The 26,280-nt window shown below is 39.8% G+C and overlaps 1 protein-coding gene across 2 annotated transcripts in view; it reads left to right on the forward strand.

The window, feature by feature from the left end:
* LOC144929126 (uncharacterized) overlaps nucleotides 1-26,280 on the forward strand; it is a 273,209-nt gene that overhangs the window by 189,219 nt on the left and 57,710 nt on the right. Inside the window, exons 3-4 of one of the 2 annotated variants that reach the window (XM_078847984.1) lie at nucleotides 5,451-5,545; nucleotides 7,019-7,453. In XM_078847984.1, coding sequence (XP_078704110.1) covers nucleotides 5,451-5,545; nucleotides 7,019-7,095 — 172 coding nt within the window. In that variant the 3' untranslated portion in view covers nucleotides 7,096-7,453. Of the gene's footprint in view, nucleotides 1-5,450; nucleotides 5,546-7,018; nucleotides 7,454-26,280 lie in introns of those variants that run through there. The other variant, XM_078847983.1, reaches the window with a different exon arrangement.

Here is a 26,280-nt window from a genome sequence, read left to right on the forward strand (position 1 = left end):
GGACCTACCCCGGGGCACTCCACTTGATACCAGCTGCCAACTAGACATCGAGATGTTGATCACTACCTATTGAGCCCGACAATATAGCCAGCTTTCTATCCACATTATAGTGCATTCACCCAATCTATACTTTTTTAACTTGCTGGCAAGAATACTGTGGGAGACCGTATCAAAAACTTTGCTAAAGTCAAGATATATCACGTCCATGGCTTTTCCTATATCCATAGAGCCAGTTATCTCATCATAGAAGGCAATCAGGTTGGTCAGGCATGACTTGCCCTTGGTGAATCCATGTTGACTGTTCCTGATCACCTTCCTCTCCTCCAAGTGCTTCAAAATGGATTCCTTGAGGACCTGCCCATGATTTTTCCAGGGACTGAGGTGAGGCTGACTGGTCTGTAGTTCCCTGGATTCTCCTTCTTCCCTTTTTAAAAGATGGGCACTATATTTGGGGAAGATGTTTATTGGGTTTCTGATGACACACTGGCCCTCTTGTTGCTAAAAGGCAAAATAAAATCTTTTCATATTAATTAAAGTTTTACACTTCTTTGTATTATTCAGTAGTGTGTAGCAAATCACAGACTGACCTTCAGAACACATTCAAGAAGATGTACTAGTACAACCTTCATTTCAAAGAACTTGGTTGTGTCCAGCGTATTATCTTAATATAGGTGAAAAATATTGGAGTTAAATCTTGGTCTCATTGAAGTAAATGAATGGCAAAACTCCTACTGACTTAGATCCGGATTTCACCCTTGGTGCTTAAGGCCCAGTGTACAGATGATAAAAAAAAATTCTAACATTTGTTTAAGAAGGGCTCATATCCAAAATACTAGTATACCAAAGACAAAAACATCTTACATTCCCTCAGTAGGGTCAGGTCTAATGACAACGCTACTGTACAGGTTCTTTTGGGAAAGCTTAGAGTCTGCTGAACCTGTAATAAATAGATGCCATTATCTACTGCCAACCCCTGAGCTCTAGAAGTTCAATTCTTCACCCATAAAGGACATTTCTTAGATTAGAGCTACTTCTCAACACACTGAAACGATAGAGTTAGTAGAGAGCACCAAAAAAGGTTGCTGACTTCAAATATTATGATGAAGGCTGTATATCAGTAAATGCTTTCTGCCACACAGATTAAGGAAATGGGCCTAAGGCTAGTCAAAACTTTCCATCAACACTTCTTTTTTTTAAAAAAAATAAACAACAACCCCAAAATATAGGTTTTCGATTAGACACATTTTTCTTGGAAATGTCAGTTTTCCTCAAAAATGTTCAATTTTTCCATCAGCACACTTAAAAGTTTTCAGTTTGAGGGTGGGTTTTTTGGTCCCCAAAACCCCAAAATTTTCTGAGTATTTTCCAACCAGTTCTAAATAGGCATTTAAATTTATTCAGTCAAAGCCATACTTTTAATATAATTCACCTTTTGGGGTAGCATCCACCTGAACGGTCCTAGACCTTTTAACAATATGACTATTATGCAGCAATAGATCCAAACATAGCACTTCACTACAGCAAGCAGTATAATCTGCAGCTGCCACTGTAGAATATTGCAGTTTTGTTTTGTTTTATAAAAGAAGGATAAAACCCAACAGGAGAGTTAGCATAACAGGACATGCAACTGAAGTGTCTCTAAAAGTAGTTCACAAATTGTAAAGCTATCTTGGCCCTTTTACATTGCACAGAACCAACGACATGACTCTATAGCCATTCATAGTTTGCTCTCTTGGTCTGATACTGCTAGCTGGCTATATTTTCAGCCACAGGAATTGTGGTAAATGCAATCTGGATGCCACAGTGGTTTGTTGTTTTTGCCTTCAGTAAATGTCAACTTTGCAACATTTTGTAAGCTTGTCATTCTTTATGGATTTCCAAATCCAATTTCTACTGTCTCAACAAAACCTGAAGAACATAGCTTTTTAGTTCGAGGTGGTTTATGTAAACAGTTTCATTTATTACTGAAGTGATTTTAGGTTCCGTTCTGTAGCTTGTCAGTTATTCAGATCAGCAAGTGGAGTCAATTCACCAAGAGTCAGAGCCTCAATTGACATAAATTGTCATAGCTCCATGGACTTTGATTGAGCTACAACAATTTACTCAAAAATTGAGAAGGGTCTGATTCCAGAGACCTAATTAAATAGCATACAAGTTCTCTGATATTTCACATTTGAAATCCCAATAAAGTTAAAAATGGTTTTGGTTTCCAAATAATTACTTTTCATTGCTATGTTTTGTGGCTAAAATAATTTTGTTTTGGAGGTTTTCCTTTTATCATTCGTGAAAGCATCAATGATATACAGCAAGGAATAATTACCAAGTTTGCTGATGATCAACTTAAAAACCCCCACCAAAAACCAACAACCCAAAAAAGAAAAAAGAAAAAGAACTCCCCCACATATACACAAATATTTTTCTTGTTTACAAAAGCATTTTTAAAAATGTATCCTTATTGGCTTCTTCTTCACAGAACATCTTACAGATTCCAGGCAATTAAATCTGATAGGTGTACATAACTTCACAATAACATTGTGATATGCAGATTTCTATTGTAACAGTGAAATCATTTTTATGTGGAAAAACAGTAAGGCAACTAATATTATTTGGTTAGTAGTCTTTATTCCAAGTAATATCTCCCTTTGTATTGTAAGAGAAGGTTTTATGGTAGCCATTTTTTAAATGATTATGATTTCTGGCCCTTTGTTGTAAATAAGAAAATAGAAAAATCGGTGGAGGAAGCCAGATCAGTTGCAGACTTGTCCCCATTCCTAATAATAACTGATGAAGATTCCTGTGCACTAGCAAAATCAAAAGCATAAAAGGCCTTTTCTATTTAAAATCAATGGGAGCCAACGCAATACTGACATAAAGGTGAGGGTCTCTTAATACTGAGAAGAACTATCTGAGGAAGTCATATCCCATTTGGAGGACTAAGTAGTAGGTTGCTGTTATCATTCAAATGTGACACTCCTGTATTAGAAATACCTGTGATGACAGCTCCAGACCCTAATGGAGTCATATCCTCTCTCCAAAGGATATATTAAGAGTTAAAATATTGCTTTGGGGTTTTTTTGTCAACACCAGAACATATCAAACTGGCACAAAGCGGGTTGATCATTATTTCCTTTAGTAAACTAGGGGTTAGATTACTCTGAGCTCAGTTACTTCAACCTTCCTGGTCACTTAATTTAAGACCTAAAAGTCGCACTCCTTCAACAAAAAAACTTCAACAACAGACTCCAACGAGAAATTGCAGAACTGGAATTAATTTGCAGACTGGACACCATTAAATTAGGCTTGAATAAAGACTGGGAGTGGATGGTAAAAACTATTTCCCCATGCTAATTTCCCCCCTATTGTTACTCACACCTTCTTGCCGACTGTTTGAAATGGGCCATCCTGATTATCACTACAAAAGTTTTTTTTTCTCCTGCTGATAATAGCCCACCTTAATTAATTAGTCTAGTTACAGTTGGTATGGCAACACCCATTTTTTCATGTTCTCTGTGTATATATATCTTCCTACTGTATTTTCCACTGCATGCATCCGATGAAGTGGGTTTTAGCCCACAAAAGCTTATGCTCAAATCAATTTGTTAGTCTCTAAGGTGCCACAAGTACTCCTCATTCTTTTTGTAAAACTCAAGTAACTGCATTGATTTAAGTGGAGTTACTTCATTTTTAACACTGGTATAACCAAGATTAGAATCTAGTGCTAGGTGTATAAACTAGTGTTATCATCAGGTTTCTATTAACATGTACATAAACGAGTGAATTATAAGATTCCATTGTTTAGATGTTCTCTCTCTGTTTACACATATTTACAGAGTAGAGGTGCAAAGGAATTCTTATTTCCTTGCATGGGCACATTCACAATCTAGCCCCAAGTGTATTATTTTCCTAGAAGTGTTAACTCCTCAGAAAGGACCATCCCAGTCCTAGAGGATCTTACAGAGAAGATTAAAACTCATGTAACAGTGACAGCGAATGCATTTTACACTTGGGCTTTAACATCTGTGTACCATGAAAACTGCCATTAAAGGGTTAGCATAGGAAGAGCTTGTAGTTTATGTTTTTAATTCTTTTACTAATCTGCATACCCTTACTGAAACAAACTGGCCTCTTTTAACTCTTTTCTCAGTTTAGATTCAACTGTGCTACGTTTCAGCTACAGTGTTCCTAACTGGTAAATAATTCCTGTTTTTAGCCTGAAGGCTCATTAAACATTTTATAATTCCAGTAACAATTCCTTGGGGGATTTTGTATCCCTACAAAAAAAAATCAAGCAGTTAGCCATACTTCAGTGAGGGATGAAATCCCCAGTTCTAGTAATTGAATATCATTCTCAGTAATCAAGGAAAGAATCTTCAAGTACGTTTTGGACCAATAAAAGGATTCTGAAGTCAGGTTTGGTACCACAACTAATTTATTACCCACAGCATCTTTTGTCTTCCATGATGGAAGTATGTTTATTAACGTTTGCATTATGTCACATCTAGTTAAGGGAGGCTTCCTTTTCTGATTCAGTGAGGTCTCACAGTGGTAAAAGACTCTTCCTTTAAGAGCTACATATTTTGGGCCAAATTCTCCATTCAGTTACACCAGTAAGTGGACTCACCATTGAAGCTAATGAAATTGGTAAAAGTTCAGATCAGTGTAACTGACCATATTAGGACCTCTTAAAGATAACTAAATGGAGAATTCAGATATATTTTAAATACTATCTAGAGTATAGAATTAACAGTATAATGAATAAACAGTAAGAAAAAACAGATTGTTAATGTTTTCTAATCGTCAGATGACTGGAGGAAGGGCGAGGAGGGGAGGTGTGAGAGAAACCTGCTCATCTGACAGTTAGGAAGTTTTTCCTAGTGTCCAACTAAAACCTCCCTTCCTTTAATTTAAGCCCACTGCTCCTTGTCCTATCCTCTTAGGTTAAGGAGAACAATTTTTCTCCTTCTTCCTTGTAACAGCCTTTTATGTCCTTGAAACTTGTAATGGCCCCTCTCAGTCTTCTCTTTTCCAGACTAAACAAGCCCACTTTTTTCAAACTTCCCTCATAGGTCATGTTTTCTAGATCTTTAATCATTTTTGTTGCTCTCCTCTGGACTTTCTCCAATTTGACCATCTTTCCTGAAATGTGGCACCCAGAACTGGACACAATACTCCAGTTGAGACCTTCTCAGAGCAGAGTAGAGGGGAAGAATTATTTCTTGTGTCTTGTTTACAACACTTCTGCTAATACATCCTAGAATGATGTTTGCTTTTGTTTGTGTTCCACTGTTGACTAATATTTAGCTTGTGATCCACTATAACCCCCAGATCCCTTTCCACAGTACTCCTTCCTAGGCAGTCATTTCCCATTTTGTATGTATGCAGTTGATTGTTCCTTCCTAAGTGGAGTATTTTGTATTTTTCCTTATTGAATTTCATCCTATTTATTTCAGACCATTTCTCCAGTTTGTCCAGATCATTCTGAATTTTAATCCTATCCTCCAAAGCACTTGCAACTCTTCCCAGTTTGGTATCATCCACAAACTTTGTAAGTATACTCTCTATGCCATTATCTAAATCATACTAGACCAGTGGTTCTCAAACTTCTGTATTGGTGACCCCTTTCACATAGCAAGCCTCTGAGTGTGACCTCCTCTTAAAAAGTTAAAACACATTTTTTATATTTAACACTATTATAAACGTTGGAGGTGAAGTGGGTTTTAGGGGTGAAGGCTGAGAACTTCGACCCCCACGTAATAACCTCGCAACCCCCTGAGGGATCATGACCCCCCATTTTGAGAATCCCAGTACTAGATCAATGGCCACACTTTGAATTGCAAGCATAAAAAAATACGTCGACTGGTGAAGGACCCTCAGACCATGGAGATCAGGATGCAACTCTCATCCCCAAGCAGTTCTGAAGGGAGGTGTTGAAACTGGCCATGCGATACCTTGTGGAAGACCCCTCGGATGGGAAAAAATGCTTGAAAGGGTGACCCTGAGGTTTTATTGGCCCAGTGTCCATAAGGGAGTGTGGGACTATTGTGCTTCGTGCCCTGAATGTCTGTGGATGAGCCCAAGGAAGGGTAGGAATGGACTTAATAGGCTACCTGGAAAATTGCACAGCAGCACGCCAATATATCTTGGTGATCATGGACTATTCCACACACTATCCTGGGACAATACCCCTCAGATCCTCAAAGGTGGCAGATATTGCCACAGAGCTTATGAAAGTATTTGCCCAAAGAAATAATCACCAACCAAGGGATCAATTTTATGTCACAATTAATGAGAGAGATGTGCAGCTTAAAGGTGAAAGCCTTAAGAATTTCCATTTACAACCTACAGATGAATGGGTTGGTGGAACATTTTAATAAAACCTTGAAGGGGATGTTAAAGTTTGTGGCTGACAACTTGTTACTGGGACAGCTCCTACCTTGCATCCTGTTTGCTGTCTGGGAAGTTCCAAGCCTCTACAGGGCTTTCCCCTTTTGAGTGCTGCATGGAAGACAACCTTGAGAGATATTAGATCTGATCCATTAACTTGGGACAAGATTTGAAAACCACCAACTTGGTGCAGCACGTGCTGTGGCTCAGAGAAAAGCTAAAGACCCTGGGTGAGTTTGCAAAAGAGAACTTGAAGGCATCACATGACCAAGACTGGAACTATAATAAAGGAGCCTGTATCTGAGAATTCCAACTGTTGCTTTTATTACCTACCTCCGAATCCAAGCTGTTGACTGGAAGGCAGAGTCCCTTCAAAAGTAGTAAGATGGGTCAGGACCATAGCTTACGATGTTCATCAGTCATGGAAGAGAAATGTTACTCAAATATCACGTTAACCTGTTGAAAGCTTTGAAAAAACAGGAGGTACTCCTTGTCAATCCATTTCCTTCTGAGCCTGAACCTAAAGGCTATTATGGTTTCCCACCTGGGATGGTGCCAAACAGAGAGGGATTGTGACCTGAACAGGACCAGCAGATACATAAACTCATCATTACCTTCCCCTTTGTATTTTCAGCAAACCCAGGTCAGATTCATCTGGTGTTCCACCATATGGAAACTGAATCTAGACAAAAAATGCAGGAGAACATGTGACCACTACCCAGGAAAATATGGGAGATGATCTGATAGGAACTGTTGTCCCTGTTGATCCTCAGTGTCATCGAGGAGTCACGTAGCAAATGGTGAAGTCCAATCGTACTCATGCCCAAACCAGGTTCAACATGGTTCTGCATGGATTTTTGAAATGTGAACACAGTATCCATGTTTGACATTTATCTCATGCCCCAGGAATTGCTGGAGAGGTTGTGGGCTGCCAGGTATATATCTACCTTTGATCTGACCAGGGGATACTGACAGATCCCCCTCACCCCAGAATTTCAGGAGAATACAGTGGAGTCGCATCTTATGTGGGGGTTAGGTTCTAAAGTCAACACGTAAGGCGAAAATCGCATATAGTCAAAATTACCCTTGAAAATCCTTTAAATCGCCCATAAAGTACAGTATACTATACATGGTTTTGTGTATACAACCCAGTACAGTAATATGTATAAATGTATAATGTATACAGTAAAGTACAGTATATAATAAAGAGTACATATGCAAAATATAATTTTACAGTACTGTATTTTTAATTACAGGGGGTAATTACAGGGGGTCATCAGGGCTTGATGTCAATCCAGGAGACGAAGGTGATGGAGAGCTTCGGTGTCAGAGAGCAAGTCGTAGACAAAGTGGTTGGCTCTGGTTCAGCTCAAGAAGTTGATTGCGTAGGCTCATCTACTGCTGGTTGTGTTTCCTTGAAAAACATGGTGATCAGCAACTGTCGCTGTTGTCTCTTGAGCTGCTCAAACATTTCTTGATACGGTCTCAAACCGTCTGTAATACTACGTGTGATTTTGAGTCTTCATTCCATAGAGGGATCATATTCAGAAGTTAAATCACTCAAATGTTTCGCTGCTTGGAACACTTCAGCAAATTTATGAAGATTCCAACTTGCTGGCTCTTCCTGTTCGTCGTCATCAACTTTGTCTTCTGTAGATGATTTTATCAGTTCCTCTAACTCTTCGTTAGTCAATGTTTCTCTGTGGCTCTCAATTAATTCTTCAATTTCTTCCTCAAGGATGTTGATGAAGCCCTCACCACCCACTTGCCTGGCCACCTGAACAATGCATTTCGCTTCTTTGTCAATGATCGGGAAACTCTTAAAATCATTCACACATTCTTTCCATAGGTTTCGCCAACATGCATTGACTGTTTCAGGCTTGATTGCAGCCATTGTCTGTTTAATATAAGTGATGCAATCGGCAATGTTGACGGACTTCCAACACTCCATCACATTAAGATTGGGATCAGCATCCACAGTGCTATGTATCCGTGAGAATGTAAGCCTTGTGTACGTGGCCTTGAAACAGCGAATCACGCGTTGGTCAAGAGGTTGGTGAATGAAGGTGGTATTGTGGGGGAGAAAGACAACTTCAACATCATTATGCACAAACCGGAGTGCCGCAGGGTGGCCAGGAGCATTGTCTAAGATCAGCAACACTTTAAAGTCAAGTCCTTTCTCTTTGAGGTACCACTTGATCTCTGGAATGAAACACTTGTGGAACCAATCCAGAAATAATGCTGCCATCACCCAAGCCTTTTTATTTGATTGCCAGAACACAGGCAAGAGATTTTTGTTCTTGCCTTTTAGGGCATGGGGATTTGCAGCCTTGTCGAGTAAGCCTGGCTTTATTAAATATCCAGCTGCATTGCCACAAAACAATACAGTCACGCGGTCTTTAGCTGCTTTGAAGCCAGGGACTTGTCTTTCTGATTTTGAAGTGTAGTGCGGTTGGGCATTTTTTTCCAGAAGAGCCCAGTCTCGTCAGCATTAAAAATTTGTTCCTGAAGATAGCCCTTTTCCTCTATGATTTTCTTTAATTGTTCGGGGTAGGCTTTTGCTGCCTCTTCATTGGCAGATGCAGCTTCACCAGTAGTCTGCACGTTTTTGAGGTTGAAGCGGTTCCTAAAACTGTTAAGTCAACCTTGTCTAGCTTTGAATTCCTTCTCATCAGAAGGCTTTCCCTCTTCGGCGGGAGGTTTCAACAGCGCATAGAGGCTAAGAGCCTTTTCTCGCAACGTGTTGCCATCGATAGGCACACGTTTACGGTTCATGTCTATCAGCCATAAGTTTAATGCCTTTTCAGTCTTCACTAAAGTATTATTACGCACCTGGCTCATCACCTTAGCAGTTATAGGAGCACTTGATGCCACAGCTTGATGAATTTCTCTCTCTCGAATCTTGATGGCACGGATGTAGATTCGTTGCGGCCATATTTATGCGCCATGTTGGAGACCGACATACCGTCTCTCAATAAGTCCAGCAAAGCCAGTTTTTCCTCCAGCGTTGGAACAGATTGCTGTTTCTTCAGTTGAGCACCAGATGAAGTAGTTGGCTTGCGTTTAGGGGCCATGTTGTACGAAAAATATGTACAGTATCTTTAAACACTAGAATGACACTCAGCATGGCGAGATGCTCACACTATGAGAGACAGGCAGGAACTGAGATCGGCTGAGGGGCAGCTGCTATTAAGCTGACCCGCTGGAGGAGGCAACTTGAACAATAGGCTTTTGGGGAAGAGAATTAATGCACATAGCCAGGACAGACAGCACAATCCTCAACTGAGCTCCAGGACACCTTTATCCTTCTCCATTCCTGGGGATGGCCATAGAGAAGCCTCTCTAACTTGCACTTGCTACAGTGCTTCCCTAGACCCCATTCTGCAGGCTGGGAATTGGCAGAGCATGCAGGACCATTCTGCTGGCTCCAGCCCCACCCCTTTTCACCTCCAGAAGGACCCCTACCCAACCAGCACACCCCAGGCAGGGGGGAACTGGAGGGACTGGCATAAAGCTGGCTAGTTCAGAAAGGGATAGTTCAGTGGCTCCATTACAGCAACTTTCAGGTCATTTTACACCATTGTGATAACACTAAGTAACCTTTAGAAGAGCTGAGAATCTGGCCCATAGTTTGAGCCTCTGCTTAGCAAACATCTTGACTATTTAAGATTTGAGCTTATATGATAACATTAATTTCCTGTCTTCAAATTTAGAAAATCTAGGCACCCTCCAAATCTGCAGTGCTCATAAACCCATTTCCCTCAAAGTATCAAAATAAAAGCTATGCAAAATATGCAGCACCAGGTTGAGACTACAATCAGTGCAGATACTTGGAGAATTTTGAGACATTAATGGTAACTGCTGAATATCATTGACCAAAGTGCAGCTGTAGTCTAGATGAAAAGCCTTTGATATATAAATTCTATTTTACTCTTATGTACAATAGGGTGAAATTCACCCTTGTGCAGAGGGCCAGTACAGAGACTATGCATTAGACTATGCACCACCCTATTAAGTGAGAATTAAGTGGTGCATAATTCTTGTACTGTCCTTCTGCATGGGGTAAATATCACCCTTTAATGAACAGAAGAGGTTTTAGGACAGAATATATGGCATAATGTCCTAGCATACAGCAGTTCTGAGGTTTTATACCAGTTATCCAGCCCTAAGAATTTTAATCATTAGAAATAATTGTTACTGATCTAAGACTGTGCATATTTTGTTCAGTTTTTGCTTTGATCACTTTTCTATAGGAAATATTGCCCTGGAGTCAGCATAATGTAGAATAACCAATATACTTCCAGGATAAAAGTATGTATATTTTATGAAGAAACCCTAATGAGGTTGAGCCAATCTTTAGAGAAAGTACCAGAGTTTCCTAGGGGAAGTATTCAAAATTATGATAAAGAGGAATGAAACAACCGTTCATGCTAGAAAGGGGATCAGAATGCAGGATGTAATGTAATGACCCACTCCTACTCCCACCCAAGTCAACCGGCAATACTTTCGTTGATTGAGGTGGGAACAGGACTGGGCCCACATAATTGAAATTGAGCACCAGTTTGGAATTCAAGCACAGCTATTTCATTCAAGCAGTGACACTTATGGATGAGGTTGGACAAGTAGACCTGTTGAAGCAATTACTGTTACTGTATACTATGTCTGAGTCAACTGGCCATTATAGAGAAAGAAGGAAACAACTGCAAAGCAAAGAGGTGGTAAACTTAAGGGGAACAGGCTTGTTGGGCCAAGTAGCGTTTTCTTGTTCTGTTTTTTTATGGCCTGATCTGTACTATACAATTCATCTGTACTGCCTGATTCATTGTCTTGAGTGATTATTTTGCTTGGGAATTTAGGACTCAACCTTGCAAGGCATTGTGCACTTTGGCAACAATCCAGGTCTGCTTATATGCTTTGCTCGATTGGGTCCTGAGTGCACAGTACCTTGAGTCCATAACAGCATCCTCCACTACTTTATATCCAGAGACTAGTTCCAACCAGCTGATGTGTAAGAATCTTATTGCCATTCTAATTGCTGTAGTGAACAAAAGGACCATCCTAGAGAATTACATCTATTAATATAGTGTTAAACTAAAGCTGTTTCTCCTCTTCCTTTATACTGCAGATTATATTGCATAGCTTTTATAATATATGGTACTGTCCTTGGGGGACTGAGGCAACGTTCAGTCTATTTAATTTAAGGTATATGATCTTGACTAACAGCTCTCTGGTGATGGTGAGTGTCTTATGCATGTTAGATGCTTACACATAATGAATCAGTTTTGTTTAAGAAGTAGGAATTCAAAAGAAATACTTCTCAAAAAACCCAATAGAACTATGAACTATGGTGGGACACACAAACCCAGTCTTTAAAAAGGATCAAGAATTTGCTGTGAATTTGTTTGCCCAGCTGCTCAGATTTTTTTTAAAGTCTATAAATGCTACTTCTTACACAAGTTTCTTGACCTAAACTGAAAATGTAAATCAAAACTGAGCATTACCATTAGGAAATGAAACCAAAGGAAACTAGCAGAGCAAAAGGAGAAAAATTAATACTGAAGCTTGGGGAAGCAGATCAAATGATGTATAACAAACATCTTTTAGGCGTTCTTCTAAATTCCCGGTGCTCACCTCCATTGACTAAATAGCTAAAAGGCAAAGAGGCTCCTTGTACCAGCCCTGCAAGCGTGATAACACCTTGAAACTAGCTTCCTTATTCTCTGCAGAATGTCTGTGTTACAAAATAAAAACTGCTGCTTGTGGGATGAAAACTCCAGTACATGAAAAGTGGGGAGAAATCCCTAACCACCAGAGCATGATCATTGTGAAACTTGGCCTGTATTAAAAAATAACTCTGCTGAAACCTGGATGAAAAAAATCACATTAACCAGGACAGTGAATGGACTCTGAAAATGTGGAGGAAAATACCATATGCAGGAGACAGTGTAAGAATGAAAGCAAGATACTGAACCTTAAATAGGTTCCACGGCCTGACAACTCACCAGCTGAATCATGGGATAACCTAGCAACTCAGAAACTCAGCTCATCAGTAGAAGTGAAACTGTCAAGCCCAGGGGTTCAAAATGTTTTTAATGGCACTGCCCAAGTGTTATTAGAGATGATCTTTACTGGGAGGGCATTTGAGCCTTGAGATAAAGTGGAACACCTGTCCCCCATTGTGAGTCTGTAACATCTCTATGGCAACTACAGCTATTGCTTACTTAGAAAAGTAACGTTTGGAAGATATTGGTGGAATTTACTTTTACTTTTTACTTTTAATTTACTTTAATTCAATTTGGCAGAGAGAAGAAGTAAAGGGGAGAATCAGCAATAGCAGTATGCCAATATTAGATCAAAATTTTCATGTGAACACAATTATGTCAAATATTGGTTGGAGGGAAATTGAAGGTTTTGACTGCTGAACATGGGGCAGATAGGGTTTTGGCTCCTGGAGATCTGCCAATGAAATTATGATTGTGGGAGGCAGTCTGGCATTGGGGGACAGGCTTGTTAGCTGGACGTTTCTTCTAAAATAATCAGTAGTGAATAAAGTTGTTGACTTTTAATTTGTCATCTTTATGTTTCAGACTTTGAAATGAATGGGACACACACCTCAGTCCTATCTGTAGACCTATTAGGTCTCTAATTCCTAATCTCTCTCCTTAGTAAGACAAGATTGTATCAGTTTCCATTCTGTTCATATTTTTTAAGGCTTTCTTCAGTTATAATTTTTTTTTAATGAAAGCTTGGATTCTGAAGCATGATTCTGTATGTTGCACCTGCAGATGATAGAATACACAGAGCCCTGGATAGTACAGTATGTTTCAGTCTAGCTTTGCCAAACTCAGCTGTGAACATGAAGACCATCTTAGATGAGAGGAAAGGTAGATTTTCCCTGGTTTGTATTAGATGGAATATTTTGGTTATTTTCTTGTCTATAAAAGCATACTTGAGCACATTACACAAACATTTATACTGCAGACACTAGTACATGCAGAAATGCTGGGTATTTGTGGTTGCCCCTCTCTTTTGTTGTTGAATGCTGCCCTGTGAGTTTGCTTTTAAATGGGATTTCAATCATTTGTGTTTAAAAAAAAATCAGACATTTTTTCTTAAAATTTCACATTCCATCAATAATTTGTTCATTGCTAAAACACCCAAGCCTGTTGAGCTAGCTTCTGGCGGCAATCCAATCAGATTATCAGATGCCTGAATGAGCTCAAAAACGTTTCAGCAGTGTGAAGAATTTATGCTTAATCACTTCGGAAAAATATCCTGTTTTGATTTCTAGCTACACTACTCATGTTCAATTGCCTAGTCACATGGAAATAAAATTTCACCATCCAGCCATATACTACTTATAAGTTTTGCTAGTCAACATGCTTTGACTCAGTGTCTATCATTCAGCATTCCACAAGAGGTTCTCCACAACTATTTAAATTAAAAAACAAAACACAACAAAAAACCCACACCAAATGTATGGTGTGGCCTGCTTGCAATTCAGAAATTTGTAAGTAGGGGATCCAAACAATATTAACTCTGAGAGATTTTGTATTTGTGTAACCCACACACCTTCTGGGTATGGTGCTCTGTCCCTTCAAGCGGCACCGAGATAAATCAGTCTACCACAGTCTTAGGTAAGGGCCATGTGGCTTTTAGCTCATGCAGTAGAGGCTCATGCGTTTAGCTTCAGAGGTCCCAGGTTTGATCCTGCCGGCTGATGACTGGGGTCTGTCGGTGTTACGTTTGCATCCAAATTTTGTAACTTGGTGCCATCAGGACACTGCCTCCTGTACGCTTCCCCATGGCAGGGCACTGTGCTGCAGCTGCACTGCCTTACTTTCCCCAAAGAGTTTCCAATCAGCTCTGGTGACTTCTGGATTAGCCATCTGGCCAGGTCATTATGAATGTTCAGTCCCCTCCTTTGAGGTGGCAGGATCCAAAGTCTCAGGGCCTCTGAGATTATTGCTCCCCTCCCTCTAGGCTCAGCTGTCAGACCCACCCCTTCCCCTGCAGCACTCCAGGCCATGGCTGACTCAACCACCAGCAGCAAATTGCTGAGAAAACCAACCACTCTGGTGTCAGGCCTACCTTCCCTCCTGGAAGGCTCGGAGCAGCCAGCCACAGTCTTACTCAGTTCCTAGTTCCAGTCAGGCTTCTCTCCCTTAGTGAGAGCAGCTGGACACATCAGAATTTCTTGAACAAATAGCACCCTATTGTAACTAACATAGCTCAAACTCTATTGCAACTATTATATTTATAGATGTGTAAATTCCAAGGCCAGAAGGGACCATTGTGATCATCTAGTCTGACCTCCTGTATTATGCAGGCCATAGAACTTCCCCAAACATTAAATACCATGAGAAAATCTGTTGAGATTTCCGTTTTCAACGCGAGTCACTATTTTACCTTCGTTACTTCAAAAAAGCAGAACTTTTTACTGAACCGCCAAGATGTACACCTGTAAATTGGGTGTGTGATTACACTGCGAGCCACTGCGAGTGGTGGGACTATTGGGAGGGGTAATTTGGGGCAGGTCAGTGGCTGGGGAATGCCATAAGGCAACTGAAGGAATTAGCGTTCTGGAAGTGAGTTCATGGGGCAGCTGGGATTCACATTCTGTTCTGATCTTAGTGATTCACCTCCTGTGGGTATGGAGGAACGAGCTTTCAGAAGGGATTTAAATGAGAAAAGGAGAGTGGCTTGGCAGACTAAAGTAAGGAAGGCATTCCAAATGCAGGGAGAAATATGGAAAAGGCATGGAAACACTTATGGGAAAAATGGACAAATGAAGCTTCACGGCTCATGTCACTGGCAGCACCAAGAAGATGGGACTGATGTGATAAAAGACATGGTCAGTGCATGCCAGTCAGCTGTTTTACTAGCTAGGGGAAGGGAAACAACTCCATACTCAAGTACTTTTTAAAGCCTTTCCTCAGGGCGTTGCTTATAGTTCACAGCAATAATAGAACAAAAACAAAACTCCTCAAGCAAAAACACCGCTCAGGATCCCCATAGGCCTCCCTGCCTCAATCAGTCCTGGGGAAAGGACCAACCCCCCAACTTCCTCTACTTTGTGTACCTTACTGAACCATGTGATTGGCAGGGATCTTTTGACCCTTTCCAGGCTGCTGCTTTACCTAAACCCCACTATGGCTGACTGAGACCTGTAACATGGCATAGTTAGCTTCTCCTTAGATACCACTTGTTTGTTTAATGTAGTGTGGTTGTAGCCATGTTAGTCCCATTCGATATCCAGAAGGTTGTAGGTCTTTAAGATATTTCAAGTTACTGCTGTAAGCTCCCAAAGAGGAGAAATGGGATGAAGATGAATTAATGGAAGAAATCAAATATTTAAATAACACATCTAACAGACTTAAAGCCTTTTACATGGCATCCTAGGAAAGAGTCAATCATGGGCATAATAAGAATCTAATAGCCAAAGTAGACCAAATGTAAACACTGTCATCCTTAAAAAAAGTTCAGAAGAAGCTATACAAATAGCAATGAAAGAAGACAAATATGCACGCTCAGAACACACACCAGAGTCTTCTTGCAGAAGCACACAGCAAGAATTTGATTTAAGCTTGGGGAATTTGGAATTCAGACACAGCTGAATTTCACTCAAAAGCCTGTAAAACCTTAACACCAGTGTACTCCATAAGTGCAAAAAATAACTTAAGAAAAATGAAGTGAGCTGTAGCTCACGAAAGCTTATGCTCAGATAAATTTGTCAGTCTCTAAGGTGCCACAAGTCCTCCTTTTCTTTTTAAGAAAAAACTTGTTAGTCACATTTTTCAAGCCTTATTTATAAGAACCTTCCTGTTCCTTTATTGCCAGGTAAAAGGTTAACAATACACTATATTGCATCAGTGCCATTAAACTTAAAGCACAGGGGATGCTGTTAAAGTAAACAGTAATTGCGGTGATCAACTATTGCTGGAGGAAATAAACCAGGATTTTGAATTCCAGTGAGAGCCCTTTACTTTTTAAAAGTATTTTGTCATTTTGTTTGAAGTACTTTGTCATTTCTGCAGGCTAAGTTGACATTTGATAGTCAAAATTCTATATACTCCCGGTGGGTTTAAGATTTTGTTTTAGTATGATTACAACTATAGAGAACACTACACATAACCTTATGAATGATCATATTCAAACTAGCTTCTCTAGGCACAAGTTTTTTACTGCCAAGAAAGTGACATTTTGAATGTGTTATGGGTAAGCATGACGTCAAGTGTTGTCTGGCAGCATTTATAATATGTAAAAACAAAAAACTTTGTTCAAAAAACAGTTAAGGCTGCAAAGTGATAACCACATATTTATCTATCACATCATTCTCAAAATCTAAGCACTAAAAGAGGGAAATGCTGAGTTATAATTTTTTAAACTAAGTTTTCCGATTTGGGAATTTGCCAGATTTCTATTTCCTGTTCCTTACATTTTTCAGTTATTCTTTTTTGTAGGTAAATCAAGATTCAGTTTTAAATGTTAATAAACAGAATAGACTCCAGAGTATTAAACTGAAGGAACGAGTGATGAGTTGGCCAAGTTCATAATAGTACCTGTTAACACCGCATCAGTGTTAGTTTCCACTGACAAGATGTTTATCATTCAGGTTTTGATGAGGTAGTAAAGATTTTCAGAATCAAGACCTCAGATGGGAGCCCTTGTTGAAAGAGACATTAACTTCATTCACTGAAGATACTGAAACAACAACAGGTATTTCCTAAAATGATTTTTAAAATTCACATATATAGAGAACTATATTATTTTATTAGGGCCCATTATTTTATTTATTTATTCTGCCACCCCTCACTTGTGTTGAGCAATACTTTACAAATAGTCAACATGAGTCAGAGTTGCAAAATTTCACCCTTAGTAAATACATATTTAAACACCAGGGCCTTTATCTTGTAAACATTTACTTAAATTACTTCAGTGGGACTCAGGTCTTGTCTACACAGCAAATTACTGTGTGGCAAGCTAGGGTGTAAATCGTTAGAGCTTCAGCTTGCTGCGCAGTAACATCCCGTGTGGATACTGCTACAGTGCAGTGACAGTCCTGGAGTGTGGCTTGGCATACTACTAAATGTAATCATACCGTTTAATTACTCCTACCGGGCCAGGATTTCACCCTGTGGGTGTCTCTGCATTTTACTTTTTTTTAAAATATGACTTTTGCATTTTTGTTATGACAAAGCAACAAGTATTTTGACATTTTACCATGACAAACAATCAGCCTAAATTATATTCAATCATTGCAGTTTTCAGTTATGTGTAGTGTTCTTCTAAATAACAGGTGTGGATGAACCCATGTTCCATGGCAGATGCCATGGAATGAATCCATGTTCCACTCTGTATCCCACACTGCTTTGCTGGCTACCTGTGTGTTTATCTGTGTATCCTCTACTGCTCCAGGGTCATCCTGACTTGATGTCACCTTGCCATTTAAATGGTGGTGTGAAATGAGGATCTTTCCTTTGTGATTATGGTTTGTGGGGAGTTTGGATACCAGTTCATAATCCTAGTTGACTGATCATGCCTCAGTGTGGTCTTTTGTTGAAGTCATTGATTTGAATTTCCCCCCCGTCAGTTAATTCCAGTTCAACAAGACCAGAAACTCTAATCTAGACAAGGCCTAATCTATCTATGGGTGTGCAAGGAAGTTTAGTAGAATTTATTTTCCAATGTATAGGTGTATGTGGACTGCAATTTGTGAGGTTATGTACAGAATAAATCTTATTGTCTAAAGAGATAAAAAGGCGGTTGAAGGATAGCAATGAAAGGCACGTTCACTGTCTGTCTTGTTTCATGGGGACTGGCAGTGGGTTGTGCCTTCTCCACCATTGTCTCATCACTTTATGAAGGAGGAAGTTTGGAGTTTATAGGTCTTATGAAAGAAGTGAGTATTAAAGCAGTGATGTGAAAGAGGCGTGTATCAATGAAGAGACAAGGGGGGTTCCAGGAGCAGGGTGTATGTGGTAGGAGTAAATGAAAGGGACCCTTACAGCTGATTGGGTAAAGTAAGGGGGTGTGAGGTGCGTGTGTGTGTGGGGGGGGTGGGGGAATGAAATGCGTTGAGAGGTCAGCTGAGTGAAGAAGAGTTGAGCCATATTTAAGAATCCACATACATAGTTTTACACATTTCATTTGCTGCTGCACGTCCAGCTGCACTGTGATGAGATAGCAGTGAGGGATTTATTTCTGCTGTTGTTTAAGGGATCATTCATACCTCATGGTACTCATAATTTGTCTCCAACTCAACATACCATCATGTATCTGTCAGTGACTAACCAACAACATTTTTATCAATTTTTCAATCATTTTTCATGTTTGTGAGTGTGTTTTCCAAATTACACTGAAGTTTTTTCTTCCCAGCTTGCTCTCATGGGCTACTACTCTGTAGCCAAGCTCAATGTATTTTATATCTGCTTTCAAGTGTTTGTTACATTTCTAATGGCAATTTTTAGTTAATATTTATCCAGCTTCTCCATTTAGATACCAAATAATTATAATGAAGAAGCATCCTTTTGTCATTAATTGCATGTGATACTCAGACACTAGAGCAAAGAGTTGCATGAATGGCCCTTTCTTCAAAAGCTGTGTTTTGGACATTTGTTTCAATCTGCATTACTACTAATGGTTATATTCTTTCTTCATTGCATGTACAGAATTCCCATTAATGTCAACAGGTGTAATCACACATGGACTTAGTGGAGAATATACCCCCTAAACTTGTTAATATGTGAATGATCACCTAATTATTATGGTTTTACTTAACCTTTGTACTTTGGATGCGTTAAACATCATTTTCTATCTGCCTTGAGGCAAAAGTAGAATTTGCCAGTTTTCTCATTAGAATTGAATTGGGGAAATGAAGTGTTGCTATCATGATAATTTCAGTGGCTGACCACAGACAGTGCATTGAGACCTATACAGAACAAAATAGTGAAACTAGCCCTACCCCCAAGTAGTTTAAAATCATAGGGGCTTGATGCTGCAGACTGAAATTATTGGAACAACTGTCATGAAGGTTTCCTAGATTCTAAGGCCAGAAGAAATGATTGTGATTACCTAGTCTCACCTCCAGCATAATACAGGCTATAAAACAGGAATTATTTCAGGGAAATTCTAACCAGAAAAAACATCCACTCTTGATTTAAACATTGCCAGGTTTGTTGGTGATTTAACTTACCTCTGTTCTGTTGTCAATAACAAGGGTGGCATCTAGAAAAGAACTTAAAACCCACACTGCAAAAGCATCATCAGTTAAGGGACACCTCATGAAGAACATCTTTTGCAAACTAAACATCCTAATAAGCAGAGAGGTGAAGCTGAGGAGAAATAATGATTTGGTGGTCAGTATTCTATGGGACTGAAACATTGCCTGTATTTGTCAAGATTGAAAAGAAGTTGGACATCTTTCAGATGGAACATCTCCAAATGATTGAAATAATCAAATGTTATGAATTCAAGTCAAATGAAGAGATCCTTTTCTAACAGGCCCTGCTCCCTCAAATGGTTGCCCAACACCTCTAAGTTGGTATGGTCATCTGCTTTGAATGCCTACCAGCCGCCCTCTGAGAATTATCTTTGACTTTGACCCAATGCAAGCAGGATGGAAAAGACCTCTATCTCCCTGGGAGACATAAAACACATTGGCTGGATGGCATCGATAGACACCTCACAGGCATCCTACCCTATAATATGCCAGATTTGGCTCAGGACAAAACATTATGGAGGCAGATAATGCATTAAGTAGCCACTACACTAACAGCATGAGAACTAACCTAATTTTGCCAGATTTTTTAGGATTGGGTCATAATCTGAACAAAACAATGCACACAGATAACGCACTGTCTGTTAAAAGGGTGGAAAAGAGGTTTTCTTTCAGAGGGTTTGGGAAGTTTCTGGTTGCCCCATCTCAAATAAATATATTAGAACTGGAAAAAAGTACACAGAAAGGCAACCAAAATCATTAGGCATATGGAATAGCTTCCATATGATGAGAGCTTAGAAAGACTCTTAAGCTTGGAAAAGAGGTGGTTACAGGGAGGATATGATAGAGGTCTATAAAATCATGAATAGTATGGAAAAATTTGAATAAGGAAGAGTTATTTGCCTCTTCACATAATACAGGAGCTAGGGGCTACCCAGTGAAATCAATAGGCAGCAGGTTTAAAACAAGAGTAAATACTTCTTCACACAAGGCACATTCAATCTGTGGAACTCACTGCCATGGGGTGTTATGAAGGCCAAAAGTATAACTGAGTTCCAAAAATAATTAAATAATTATTGGACTATTATCCAAGATGGTCAGGGATGTTACCCCATGCTCTGGGGTGTCCATAAACCTCCAATTGCCAGAAGCTGGGACTGGATGATAGGGGATGGGTGCCTGGAGGAGAGTGCTTCAGTGGCTGGTAGTGTTTGGGAGCTAACACCCAGTTATCACAAGCACACTGGAGGCAGGGGATATCCCACGAACCATCACAAGGTATTTGCATGGCCGCATTACTGCAGTATCTGCATGCCTCATAATCTTGTGTGTTTATCTTCACAACATTCCTGTGAGGTAGGGACATACTACTATCCCCATTTTACAGATGGGGAACTGAAGCACAGACAGATCAAGTGACTTGCCCAAGGACACACAGGAAGTCTATTGGAGAGCAGAGAATCAAATCCAGATCTTCTGAGTTCCAAGATAACATCCTAAACCCTGGATTATCCTTCCTTTTTATTGCACTTGATCTATTAGACAGAGAATGGGAAATAGGGGCTAGAGTTCTAATTCCAGCATTGCTACTTACTTGGTGCAATTTGTACAAGTCATTTGAAACTCACATACAGAGGTTCCCATCTGTAAAATGGGGATAAATATCATTATTGGTTTTAGTTAATATCTGTCAAACACTTCAGCAATAAAAGTGTTATAGCAGTAATAAGTCTTTTCATATAATTTGTGAAAGAGGAGTGGGTAACACATGGTAATGAGAAAATGTTATAGCTAGTTTACACATCAAGTTATTTTCAGTCATAAGATTTTAAAGTTTATGGTAGATTGAAAATTTAGATCCTAGTTCACACTGGGCATGCCTAGAAACTTAATACAGATATTAGCCACCATCTTGATGAACCCTGGGGATTGAACTAGGGACCTCTGAAGCTGAATGCATGAATTTCTACAGCCTCAGAGAAAAGGTTAGGTTCTGGAGCTGAGAGCTGTAGCAGAACCACAGCTCCTGTGGATCAGATGCAGAGGGGGACACATGCACTGATCAGTGGGTTGTATTAGCATTCTTATTTGCACGCTTGTAACATGTTACATATCCTTCACCACTTGTCAATAAAGGCAATGTAAAAAAGTCATTTTCATAGACATGTGTCATAGTTAAAAGCCAAGCAGGTCCACATTTTTGGAGAACAGCAAACAATGAATCAGAGCTTTCTGAAGGTACAGTGATGACAGCACAAATGGCTTCAAATCGGTAAATATGACCGAACATTCATGGCAAAGATGTATTGCTTGACCTGGATACCAGAACACATGCAAGGTTGTAATTAAGGAAACTGCATGGAAACCTATGGCAAAAACAGTTTTATAATAAGGACATAACACAATCCAAGAGCAAGAAACTTGTCTTAAAAACTAGTATCGTTTAATACGTTTCCCAAAAGAGAACCCAGATGTATCACCTGTGCTCTTTAACACACACACACACAGCTGACCTGCTGCCTACCTCAGCCACTATGCTCATGTACACTTAAGACATCTGCTTAGCAGTAACCAGAAGGAGCTGCGGTCTTGCCTGTCATCTGACCTTGACACCTTGACCAAATACTTTACAGAGTGGTGACTTAAACTAAATGCACTGACCACAGTGTCATCTTGTTTCCACCTTGCCAACCAGTTAGCTCATCGACAGCTGCAGATCCTTCTGAACAATGAGCCAATTGTTCTTGAACCATGCCATACTTATTTGGGGATAAAGCGTGACCACTCTCTGAACATAAGAATGGCCATACTGCCCAGTATCCTGTCTACCTACAGTGGCCAATGCCAGGTGTCCCAGAGGGAATGAACCTAACAGGTAAGGATCAAGTGATCTCTCGCCTGCCATCCATCTCCATCCTCTGACAAACAGAGGCTAGGGACACCATTCCTTACCCATCCTGGCTAATAGCCATTAATGGACTTAACCTCCATGAATTTATTCAGTTCGCTTTTAAACCCTATTATTGGCCTTGCCTTCACAACCTCCTCAGGCAAGGAGTTCCACAGGTTGACTGTGCGCTCAGTGAAGAAGAACTTCCTTTTATTTGTTTTAAACCTGCTACCCATTAATTTCATTTGGTGGCCCCTACTTCTTATATTATGGGAACAAGTAAATAACTTTTCCTTATTCACTTTCTCCACACCACTCATGATTTTATATACCTCTATCATATCCCCCCTTAGTCTCCTCTTTTCCAAGCTGAAAAGTCCTAGCCTCTTTAATCTCTCCTCATATGGGACCCGTTCCAAACCCCTAATCATTTTAGTTGCCCTTTTCTGAACCTTTTTTAATGCCAGTATATCTTTTTTGAGATGGGGGACCACATCTGTTTGCAGTATTTAAGACGTAGGTGTACCGTGGATTTATATAAGGGCAATAAGATATTCTCCATCTTATTCTCTATCCCTTTTTTAATGATTCCTAACATCCCGTTTGCTTTTTTGACTGCCGCTGCACACTGCGTGGACATCTTCAGAGAACTATCCACAATGACTCCAAGATCTTTCTCCTGTTTAGTTGTAGCTAACTTAGCCCCCATCATATTGTATGTATAGTTGGGGTTATTTTTTCCAATGTGCATTACTTTACCTTTATCCACATTAAATTTCATTTGCTATTTTGTTGCCCAATCCTTAGTTTTTGTGAGATCTTTTTGAAGCTCTTCACAGTCTGCTTTGGTCTTAACTATCTTGAGCAGTTTAGTATTGTCTACAAACTGTTTACCCCTTTCGCCAGATCATTTATGAATAAGTTGAATAGGACTGGTCCTAGGACTAACCCTTGGGGAACACCTGTTGACTTTTGAGCAACAATTTATGTTCTTCTATGTGTCTGACAATTTCTTTCTTTACTATTGTTTCAACTAATTTGCCCAGTACCGACGTTAGACTTACTGTTTGTAATTGCCAGGATCACCTCTAGAGCCCTTCTTAAATATTGGCGTTACATTAGCTATCTTCCAGCCATTGGGAACAGTAGCTGATTTAAAGGACAGGTTACAAACCATAGTTAATAGTTCCGCAATTTCACATTTGAGTTCTTTCAGAACTCTTGGGTGAATGCCATCTGGTCCCAGTGACTTGTTACTGTTAAGTTTCTCAATTAATTCCAAAACCTCCTCTAGTGACACTTCAATCTGTGACAATTCCTCAGATTTGTCACCTACAAAAGACGGCTCAGGTTTGGGAATCTCCCTAACATCCTCAGCCGTGAAGACTGAAGCAAAGAATTCCTGTCCTTCTGTCCTTTCGACACCACATTGAGAAGACATGCTAAAATTGCCTAACATAAATAAAGGAGAGAAAAGAGGCACAGAAACTGAACATATAATGCTAAAAAGCTATTAAAGATTTTGGGCCAGGTTCTGCAGACCTCCATCTGGCAAACATCCTTCTGATTTCAATAGCAGTCTTGCTAGCTTAAGAATGACAAAATATAGCCTTTTTTCTTTAGCACTACTGGAATGGTTTTATAGTCCAAGAGCAGCCCTCATGGTGCTGTTGTCACTCACTATCCTGCAGCACTCTTTTGTGGTTTCTCATCCATCTCTTAGTGGGATACTTGGTCTTCTAGCCAGTTTGCCCTAGAGTCCCACATCTTCCAGGGCATCAGTGTCCTAAATAACATCCTTGTGAAGGGGTATAATACCTCTTTAAGGGCCGGGGCAGCCTGGGAGTATAATCAAGAGGCCCCAGTTCCACTGAAGGGCTGGGCTATTTGGACAGAAAGCTGAGCAAGAGAGAGGGAAGTAAAAGCCATGAAGGCTACAGTAGGTGTTGGTAGTTTTTCTGCTCAAGCTCTAGGAGACCAGCCTAACCAGAGGCTTTGCCTTGTGGACTTCAAGTTGAGACTTCTGAACCAGGGCCCTGAGATGAGAACCTTATGAACTTTTTATTGTGATTGTTCCTTCCTTGGAACCTTATTAAAAGGGGACATCCCTTGCAGAGAAGAAAACAGATCGGCACTGCCTGAAAGTGACCATAAGCATGACACTCAGAATTAGCAGAATTTCAAACTGAAACACAAACACCTGCTTTGGCAGCCAGGGACATGATCTGTTTAAATGGATGGCTGAAAGAAAGAGTACATCCGATCCCCAATCTGAGGCCACATTGGTAATTTAGGGATCAAATTAGCAAAAGAAAAACATTTTTGGTGTTGTTTTACTTCTAACACTACCTATGAAAAATGAAGGCAAATTATATAATTTGCCTGAATCTGTTCCACAGCTCAGGTGATAGCTGTGTAGCTCACATAGGCTTCAGTGGGCATCAGTGAGTGAAATCCTCACATACAGCAGTTAAAAGTGTATTCTTAGGAGTCTGACCAAACTACAAAAGCAAATAAATTCAGACTCCAAGCAGGAAATCCATTCTTATTTTATCTGTTGGTATCTAGATATCAGTCTTTACACAACGGCTGATTTTATGAAACGTGTGTTCAATACCTGGGCACAGCAGAGTACAGTCTCCAAAGGTTTAATTCTCCTAAATTATTAATTTCTCTGGAAGTCTATACAATGTCAGTATTTCAAGGGTTAAGGGCTCCCTCACTGCCAGTCTTCCACTATACCTATTGTGCTGGTGTTGGCCATTACTACTCCATTAGAAGCAGTGAAGTTGTTATTGTTCAGCTGCATAACAGGTACCTTCACTCTGGAATATTTGCGACTCATAAACAGGTTAACTCAGAACTGAAGGTTTAAATCAGACTGTAAGGTTATTGGAACCCAACTGTCTGGTGTTTACTAAGACAATGTCTGGTGCAGAAGACTGCTACATTACTAGGTTCAAGATTTACATAGTGATCTGCATGCATTGCTATGCAAAGAAGGATAAAAATCCTATTTTAAAAATTAGATTTAGAACACGATTTCCTAATTATTGCAACAGTGCCATGCATTTTAAACACCCCATCACATGATGCTGAGAGACACAAGTCTGCAAATGGCAAATATATTTGTTTTTCAATCATATCCACTTTGGTTGCTCAAACGATATTTCATGTTTACTAAGAGAAAAACAGTATTTTAAAATACACATCTTCCTCAATTTTCTTTTGCACCAAGCAATACAGGGACATATACAAGTTACTCTGAACTTAATAAATGATCGCATTCACAAGGAGTTTCTCTGACATCAAGAGCACGTTAGGCATCTCATTTGATTGCATTCACAAGAAGTTTCTCTGCCATCAAGAGCATGTTGGGCATCTCAGAAAAACTTACCTGGCTTACAGTAGAGCTATTGCAGGCAATAGATTTCCTTCCAGAAGACAAAGAGTTAGGCCGTTGAGATGAGAGAAGGAGGAGGCAGGCAGAGATAAGTATTTTCTCCCTCCTTTAGCAAAGGATTAGTCCAGCAGCACAAGTGTGATCTGACAAGTGCAGTTGAACAACAAATGTAGAAGTACAGAAAATGCCACTTGCTTGGTGATTTTGCTGATAACATAGCACATTTCTATCAATAGCAGAAAACAGATGCCAAGTAAAAAATAAGCTGGTGTCATACAGAAATCTTACAGAAAAGAGACAAATGGAACCAGCCTCCTAGCCTAATGGTAATTGTTTGCGTTGTCATGTTGGAGACTCAAGTGTAATTCTTGTGCTTGCACAGGG

This window comes from Lepidochelys kempii, chromosome 11 (genome assembly GCF_965140285.1).
Source record: "Lepidochelys kempii isolate rLepKem1 chromosome 11, rLepKem1.hap1, whole genome shotgun sequence".
In the NCBI taxonomy this organism is placed as follows: Eukaryota; Metazoa; Chordata; order Testudines; family Cheloniidae; genus Lepidochelys; species Lepidochelys kempii.